This window comes from Monodelphis domestica, chromosome 6 (genome assembly GCF_027887165.1).
Source record: "Monodelphis domestica isolate mMonDom1 chromosome 6, mMonDom1.pri, whole genome shotgun sequence".
In the NCBI taxonomy this organism is placed as follows: Eukaryota; Metazoa; Chordata; class Mammalia; order Didelphimorphia; family Didelphidae; genus Monodelphis; species Monodelphis domestica.
In genome coordinates, this window is record NC_077232.1 from 21,385,752 (window position 1) to 21,395,452 (window position 9,701).

General features: G+C 37.0%; 1 protein-coding gene across 1 annotated transcript; it reads left to right on the forward strand.

Annotated features, from left to right (window-relative positions):
• Positions 1–8,221: 8,221 nt before the first annotated feature.
• On the forward strand, positions 8,222–9,151 carry LOC100618138 (olfactory receptor 1013). The gene has a single exon (XM_007497679.2). It carries the CDS (start codon positions 8,222–8,224, stop codon positions 9,149–9,151), a length of 930 nt encoding a protein of 309 aa, XP_007497741.2.
• The last annotated feature ends 550 nt before the right edge of the window (positions 9,152–9,701 follow it).

Sequence of the window (9,701 nt, forward strand, 5' to 3'; positions counted from 1 at the left end):
CATCTTGGTTTTAAGATAATCATTTAGAATAGTATAAATAAAGAAGTGCATATTCAAAAATTGATTTTAGAAATGTGTAAGGGAACATGATTTTTCTATATCATAATATACATTTTTACCTAAAATTCTGTTTCATCAGAAAGTTAAATCATTGTTGGTGGCTGGTTTCATTTGTTTATTGATTGTATCATTGTCTTTGGCTACTAAGATGGAAGTCTTAAACTCAGTCCTTAAAACAAGCTTGCCATTTATTGTACAGATTTCCACGAACTACATTTAATCCTCAGGATTTGATTGAATTTATTCATTCATACACATATTGTAGCAGGGTAGAAGAGTCGACTCGTCTAATATAGCTCCAAATCCCCTTGTCTCTATTCTTGACTAACTTTGTTCCTCCTAATCTACACTCATAGTATCAGGGCAAGTGGAAGCATATCAGAAGGAATGGTCATCGACAGCGATATGTGCTCGTTCACTCTCATTGTCCTGTCTCTGATGCTGGTGTGTCTGTCAAGTCATACCCCTGCTATTCAATGCCTTTTGAGAGCTTTGGGGTTAACTTTTAGGCTTCTGACATTATACTTCCCATTTAAACAACTCTGTTCACAATGACACCTGAATTCTTCAGCAGGAAGCGTTTATTCAATGGCAACATTAAAGAAAGAATGATTATAACATGATATCCATTAAATCAATCCCAAGCATCCTGTTTTGTTTCTTAAGAGCAATCATTGTTAGAATAGTTTCTTCCTGTCCATCCCCACCAACATGAATCTATTCCTTAATTTTCCACTATGGAATAACCATCTTACTTTGCTATGAGATTTCATAAGGATTCAAGTTGAGTGGTTGCATTTTTTTTATCCTATTGGCTAGTGGTGTAACCCATAATGGTATATGTGTTGGGAATGGGCAGCATGTAAAAGAAGGGAGTCTGAGTCAAAGTGAGAATTGGAGGTAGAAGCTATATGAGTACTTCATTCATAAGATAATTCTTACATTTCATTTCATTTCAATCAACAATACCTGGATACTTGGTTATACAAAGCCTTTTTTAAATGTAATTGTTCTTTTTCTCAAGGAGCTTATATTTTGTTAAGGAGTAGGAAGAGTGTGTGCTACCTAAGAAGATGACTGTAACGTGAAGCTAACATAGTAAATAGAGCTCCAGGCCTGGAGTCAGGAGGACTTAACTTCAAATGTTGACACTTCCTAGCTATGTGATCTGGACAAGTTATTAAAACTCAGTTGTGTAGGCCTTACCACTCTCCTGTCTTTGAAATGATGCTTAATATGAAAGCTAAGATAGTAGGAAAGGGTTTATAAAAATGGTTATAATCTAAGATCCAGGCAAATTTTAGTAGGGATATTTTAGGGCAAGATGATTCTTCATCCTAAAACATCGTAGCTTCTCCCAGATTTTTTTCCATTTCTACAAGAATCTTCTGGCTACCCTCACTCTTGCACTGGTATGATTTGATTTCTTCAATTTTATCTTTTCAGAATCAACTCGTAGTGATTAATTTCAGTCTGCCCAAAAGATTTGGTTGTTCACTGGGAAAGAAACAGTGTAGAGAGACAAACTATGGCAGGAGAAATAAGTGTTTGATGGATTTCTGCAGTATAAAGTGAATCATTAGATTTGGTACCCAAATACATGGATTCTAACCATGGATCTTCAATTTCATGGATCCTGGTTACACTCTACTGTTTGTTTTCTATGCAGTTGTGTATATCTAGATCAAAAGTGTGAGATGCCATGGATTGGAAATGGTTGAACTCAACAAGTCTTTGAAGATGACTAAATTTAACTACTTATTCCAGAAAAAAGGAAATTGAAACCCGGAGAGGAAAAGTGACTTGTCAAAAGTCACAAAGTTTCTAAGTGTCAGAGATAAAATTGAAACTCATCTTTCTTTTATTTATTTTTTGCACTAAACCACAGTGCCTGCCACTTGTTTTTCTTTGTTTATTCATAGTTCAGTTTACCTACAGACATAAACATCAAAAGACTCTTCTTGGAAATTTCTTTTTAAAAATCCATTAAGTAGAGATTTCAGACTGAAGAGTTCCATCTGTGGCGATGCATGGCTTTAGGAAAATCCCATTATTTTTCAAACCTTAAGTTTTCTTCTCTGGTATGGTAATCATTTATTCCTCAGAGGATCAATGTGAGAAATATTCCATCCACGTGTCCAGCATTTCATTTCTCTGTCTCTTTCTTATTCTAGTCAGTGTTAACTCCTAGAACCTTTACTTCTTTTTCCAAAGCAGAGTTCAAATGCACTTCTTATGTGAGTAGCTAGGTGACACAATAGATAGAGTGCCAGGCCAGGAGGAGTCAGGAAGATATGAGTTCAAATCTTGATTCTGATATGTATTAGCTGTGTGACCTGTGCAAATGGAAAATTTGCAGCACCTGAACTACATTCCCAGCATCCTTTTAAATTACCTCCTCATTTTATATAAGGATGCTTGGGAGATAAATTTGGCGGAGACCCATGCTGCAGGGCTCTTCTTTCAGAGCTTGTGCTTTTGGTAAAGTGCTGCAGGTGTGAGTCTCTGCCTCTCTTTGCTCTGCGCACTTGACTGAAAGAATCTGTTTTTTCCTTTCCCCTCTCCTTAAATTGTTGTTAAAAATCCTACAGACCTTAATCAAGTCCCTTAACCATGTTTGCCTTAATTTCTTAATGTGTAAAATGTGCTAGAGAAAGAAACCACTCCAGTATCTTTGTCAAGAAAACCTTAAATGGGATCACAGAGAATTGGACACAACTGAAAAATAACTGAACACCAATATAAATGTTTTCCTGACCCCTAATCCCAAAATGTTTGTGTTCTTTCTTGAAAGTATTTAATTTTTTTTAATTAACTGTCATCCATATTTAATTTACCTACTCACTAATATGTTCCTTTTACCTTGGAATATAGACTTCTCTTAAGGACCAAATCTGATTTTTTTTGTTTCTCCATGCCTAGCATTGTGCTTCCAACATAATACATGCTTCTTATTGAACTGAAAATATTTTGTAAACTTAAAGATTATAATAAAATATATAGAGAATTGTAAGTTAACTCATGGTTCACCTAATCAGATGCAAGAATTAAAACTAATACATAATAACTCAAGTATTATATTTATGAGATTTATTAAAATAAAAACTGGAGTCAAAAGGGAACTAATTAACTGCAACCATGATCTCAAGAAAGAAGGGAAAGAGGGAGGAGTCTCAGAAAGTTATAAACAATTATGTAAAGATGCACATAAACAAAGGGAAAAGAATGCTAGGAAATAGAAAAGGAATTCTGGGGAATGCAGTCCTGGGGTTCAATATTTCCCAACTATACACAGACCTTCTCACTTTCTACATGAGGAAACTGAGGCCAAGACCTTGAGTTACTCTCACAGTGGTCACACAAATAGTAAATGAGTCAAGATTCAAACTCAGTTCAGTCTTCCTTCTAAGACTGTAAGATATAAAATGTAAGATATAATATACATCACAACCTCACACTATAGACATGGATGTTATTCTTAGAGCAACTCTTGGTTTATCCATGTGTTGGACACAGTGGTACTGAAATAGGTCAAATGAATCTAAATGGGATAAAGTGTCTCCATTTTTGTTTGTTTTCTCCTGGAAAATGGTTTCTCCATTGTTGCTTATAGAAACAACTTTATGTGTGTATGTGGGGGTAGGGGTGGGGTAATAGGACCCTAAGCCAGTTTGGGAAGTCATGCTGATTCCATTTGGGTACAGAGCCCGGCATCTCACCCCAGCATCTCAAAATCTATTGGGATGCAAAACAAAAGGAGTTGAGTTATGTTATTCTGAATTCTCTGGGCTTCAAGAGGTGAAAATTCAGGGAGCGATCAGCTTTGGAGACCAAGGCTCCCTTGTGTGGCCCTTGTTTTTCTATGTAATTAATTACTCTGTGCCAGGAAAGCTAAGTAATGTTTGATTCCCTGGGGAGTGCAGAAAGCATAAAAACATTTTCAATATTTGGAAACATGAACTTAATGAAGATAACAGTGCTATTGAGGATGGTGGTAAGTTGGATGTCTCAGGATTTCTGGAGAGGTAGAAGTGTTCCCTTCTTACAGTGAAAGCTAGAGACCTCACTACGTGAAAAGGCAATTTGTAATATGTGATATGAGGGGCAAGGAAAAGTCTACATGAGCCCAAATGTGTCCTGTACCCATCTGCCATAATATCTGAATACTTACCATTGTTTTTGAGGTTAAGGTATTAAATCCAGAAGTATCATAGACTTAAGTTAGAAGGGATTTAGAAGTCATACCATCATTTTACAGATAGGGAGACTGAGGACTAAGGAAGCTAGGTGACTTGTCTAAGGTCATACAGCTAGCAAGTGGCAGAGGAGGAATTTGAAGGTGGGTCCTCTAACTCCCTAAGGATGCTTTCCAGAGAAGGAGAAAAGATTCCATTGAAATGTAAAGATTCAAATCACAATCTATTTTTCCCAGAGTGAGAGATTTTGGACCTGAAGCCCTTGGAATCTAGTCATGAAACCAGAAGATTGTAAAGTTTCTATGAATTTTTATTTATCTTAAAAACTATGAATTAAATTCTCCAGCTCAGAGTTTTAAGAATGTCTCTGACATTAATGTCTACTTAATCTGATTACGTAGTTCCCTTTATAAGCCAATGGAGAAAATTAGAAGGCAACAGCCATGGCCAGCCAAAGGAAATAAATAATACTTCCCACTGATGGTGTTGACAAGTACCAGCTAATACTGCAAAAAGAAAGAAACCACAGAAGAGAGCAAAACCTTTTGTTCTCTCTTATGACATTTATAATAAGGTTGATTATCCCAGCCCCTCTCATATACCCTTAGGTATGAATTGTATCTAAATAGGAAGTGAACTACACTAAGTGATTTTAATGAATATAAAATATTAGAATTTCTTTTTGTTTGTTTTTAAATATTAGAATTTCAAGGGATATTAGGGAAGAATTTTTTTAAAGAGCTTACCAAGTTCCAGGCATTATATTTAGCTTTGGGAATGTGAACGGGAGAGGGAAAAAGAAAAAAAGAATGAATTCTTAAAGATTCCTAAAAATTATTAGCTCGTGGACCCCTTTGGAAGTCCAGCAAAGTCTATGAACTTTTTCTCAATAACATTTTAAAATGAAGTGCATGTGAATTACAAAGGAAATGAATTAAATTGAAATATAGTTATTAAAATGTTAAAAATGTTCATAGACCCCCAGGCCCCCCCCCAGGTTAAGAATCTTTGTTATACAATATATGACAGGGAAGGAATCTTAGGACATAGAATACCAATACTAGAAGGAATTTTAGAACCTAAAACTTATAATTGTCAAATTTTAAGGAATCTTAGAATGTAAAACTTTACAATGTAAAATGTTTGTTAAAAAGGGCATTTGAAAATAAAATATAGTGACTACGTTTAATATTCAGTAACATGAAATATAGGGTTAACAAAGATTTCAGAATAGAGGGTATTGGAATTAGAGAGGAATTTAGAACACAGAGAAAAGATTGGGGTAGCAAAAAGGCATCTGCCTGTCAACTCCAGACTTAACATTCAGGAAATTGACATCTATGGAGGTAAAAAGACTGTTCTAAGGTATCCAGCAATTTAGTAGCAGAACCAAGACATTAACTGAGCTGTCCTTTTCTCCATTCTTTTGTGCTTTCCTCCACATCAGGCTACCTCTTCTTCTCAGGGTCGAGATGAATTTTTTGGTCTCTGGACTACAGTTCCGGTACCAAGTAGGGGCATCAGGGAAGGCTGTGTGAAGGAGATGGCAATTAAGTTGGGTATTTAAGTTGAAAGAGGAAAATGGAATAGAGATTCAATAGAAGAGAAGGAAGGGGGAAATTCCAGAATTAGGGAAGACTCAAATCTAAGGCATGGAGGGGACAAGACTGGTGAGTGCTTACTTAACAAAGCCTTGAACTTATGTGGCCTCAAAAATTCTGAGGTCTTCACAGGAATGAGATGACCTCTGTGCCTCTTGAGTCTTTTAACTCCTCTTCATGCCTACCACAGTGCATAGAGGTCCACTCTTCAAGGGAATTCAAGAAACTCAGATGAAGAGAGAAAATTGAGGCTGCTTCTTAAAAGTCAAACATATTCAAAAGCTAGAATGAATATCATTCAACCATTTGATTTCTCTATTCCCAATTGGAAATGTCTTTATCATATCCAGTTTTCTTCTTCCTTCTGACTTTGGGGAAGCTGGACGAGAATTCGAGGCCACAAAAACAAAATCAGAGTGAGACTTTATTTCTAGACTTGTGACTGATGTCTACCTTCCAGAATTGAGGACACAATATCTAGACATGGAGGAAAAGACATGATAATGACCGAAACTTTTTTTCTGGCTCAGTAAGGGATAGTACAATATTCATTCATTGCCTTAAAGCTATTTAACTTCATGGGGAAGGGAGGAGGGAAGTCTTGACTTGAACTTTACTTCATCAGACAATAGAGAAATAACCTCCCTGAAGGCAGACTGGCAAATTTTCTTTTAACTTATAATCTAACAGAATTGTCTGAGTCCCAGGGAATTTAATGACTTCCTTCTACTCATATAGTTAGTATATATCAGATTCAGGACTTGAATTCTGGTCTTTCCAAGTCCACAGTCACTCCTCTATCTACTAGTTCATGATGCCTCTTCAAGTCCCATTGGACCATCTTTATATAAAACTCCACAAATATGATAGAGTAAACATTATAACCCTACTGGATATGCTGGGACAGGCACTATAGAAATAACCTGTATTCCACAAGCCTGAAGTCAAGTGACAAAGGCATAATCATAGTCAATGCTCAATCCAAGAGGAATAAGAGAGTTGCCAAATCAGGTGTTGAGTGAGACCAGAAAAGGGAAAAAAGATTTAGCCATCTTGGGGCATTAGAATAAACTTTCTGGAGGAGGTGACATTGAAGGAAGGGCAGGAATATAAAGGAGAGAAAAAGGAGCAAATTCCACATGTAGAGAAAGCTAGGAGCAAAGGAACAGAGGGAATGAGACTAGTGAGTGTTTCGTTAACAGCTTTGTCAGGTCTGGCTTATGCTTAGAGCAAATGTAGATGAATAATAGTAGATAAAATAAGAAAGGTAAACTGATGTCAGAGTATAGAAGATCTGGCTTGGCAAGCAGAGAAATTTGCAATGAACTCCCGCATTTCTGTATGAGGAATCCCAATCCTTTTGGATACTGAGATGTAGAAGCTTGATATTATTCTTGACTTCCCTTATCCCACAAATCTAATCAGATATCAAATCTTTTTTTTAAACCTTCCTTTCCATCTTAGAATTGATACTAATTATTGGCTCCAAGATAGAAGAGGAGTAAGGTCTAGATAATTGGGGCTAAATGGCTTGCTCAGAATCAAACAGCTAAGGAAGTATCTGAGGTCAGATTTGAACACAGGACCTACTGCCTCTAGGCTTGCCTCTATCCACTGAGCCACTTAGATGTCTTATGAAATCTTCTTTATTCAGTATTTGCAAAATTTCTTACTTTTTCAACTTCTCTCATTTGGTTAATGTTCTGTTCTTCATTCTCTGTCACTCATCTCGGCTATTATAGAAGTCATCATATCAGCCTCGAGACCCTTTCTTTTCTACAACCTTCTCCTCATAGTCACTATCATGATGCTATTCCTAAAACAGGTGGAATCCTATTATGTGTGTGGAGACATGTCTGTATGCATGTATGTAAAGGCATGAAATCTCTCGTTGGTGTCTTTGTGTCTCCAAGATTTAGTAAGCTCTTTAGCACATAGCCAGATTCTTAATAAATACATGTCGATGGATGCAGTAAATGGATATAAATGTTGAAATCTAGCAGAGTTGAGATTTCACTGGAGACATGAAAACTACTTAAAAGAGAAATAGGAAAAATGAAGGGAAAAAAAGTCAACAGACTAAGACAGAAAGAAGGTCTTTTGAGTTCAGATACAATTTTGTTTTGGTTTCTGAATACACAAATCCTAGTCGGGAAGGTTACTACATTTAATAAATTATTGGTTTAATTAATGAACGAGAAGATATGTAACTGGGGTATAGAATGCAAAGTCTTCATTTTTATATTGTTCTGGGTTATGTAGTGATTAATACTTTTTTCTCAGTAACCTTACCAAGGTATGGACCATGTTATTTCTGAAATGCTCATTCTCCACTATGAAGTATAGATGAGATCCTCAAAAATGATGGAGAGAGTTAACCACACTGTGACTGAATTCATCCTGTTGGGTTTTACCCAAGACCCTCTGATGCAGCTGGTCCTCTTCCTGCTTTTCCTTCTGGTGTACTCTGTGACAGTGGTGGGCAACATCACTCTGGTAGTCTTAATCTGCATGGACTCCCTCTTGCACACCCCCATGTACTTCTTCATTGGCAACCTGTCTTTTCTGGATCTTTGGTATTCCTCTGTTTATACTCCTAACAACATAGTGACCTACATCTCTGAAGACAGAAGTATCTCCTTTGCTGGTTGCTTAACTCAATTCTTTTTTTCAGCTGGGTTAGGATATAGTGAATGTTACTTATTGACTGCAATGGCTTATGACCGTTACATGGCTATCTCTAATCCACTTCTCTATGCTCAGGTCATGTCTTCAAGGCTATGTGTAGGTATGGTGGTAGCTTCATATCTTGGGGGTTTCATTAATTCCACTATCATTACGACTGAAACATTCACCCTGACTTTCTGTGGGGATAATGTCATTGATGACTTCTTCTGTGACCTACCCCCCCTAGTGAAACTGGCATGTAATGTCAAAGACAGTTACCACATTGTGCTCTATTTCCTTTTGGCTTCCAATGTCCTCACACCTATTGTCTTAATCCTGACCTCCTACATCTTTATCATTGCTGCCATCTTGAGGATTCGCTCCACTCAGGGTCAACTCAAAGCCTTCTCTACTTGCTCCTCTCATTTGATATCTGTCACCTTGTACTATGGCTCCATTCTCTACATTTACTACCGTCCCAGTTCTAGCTACTCTCTGCAGCAAGATAAAATTGTTTCCTTGTTTTATACTGTGGTCTTCCCTATGTTGAATCCCATGATCTACAGCCTGAGGAACAAGGATGTGAAAGAAGCCATGAAGAAACTCTTCAAAAAGACAGCTTCTTGAATTTAAGGGAGAGGTTGTTGGCCTTTTTATTTTCTATGTAATCATGCTTATGTTTGATGTGACAGTCACATGAAGAAGTAATTTATACCCTGGCGAACAGTTTCTACTAAAAAGAGATATTGAATGTATTTTTCTTTGACTCTTTTAGTTTGCTCTAGTATGCAGTTAAGATTATAAGATGTCCATCCTTTCACCATCTCCAACATGTACACATATTCTCTACCTGACTATGACCAACTAGGCAGAAACTTAATCATATAGAGATATTCTCTTCTTCCATTTAAGAGGCCACCAATTCCCATATAAAGCAGGGACACAACTAGTTTGGCCACTATTAAGATTAATGGCTGCCTTTACCTTGTTCCTGTATGTGTGTATGTCTCCTGTAATATTGACCCAAAGAGCAGTGGAAGGTCTGAAAAAGTCTGTCACTGATAATAAAAAGAATCTTTGGGGGCAGCTGGGTGGCTGAGTGGATTGAGAGCCAGGCCCAGAGATGGGAGATCCTGGGTTCAAATCTGACCATAGACACTTCCTAACTGTGTCACCT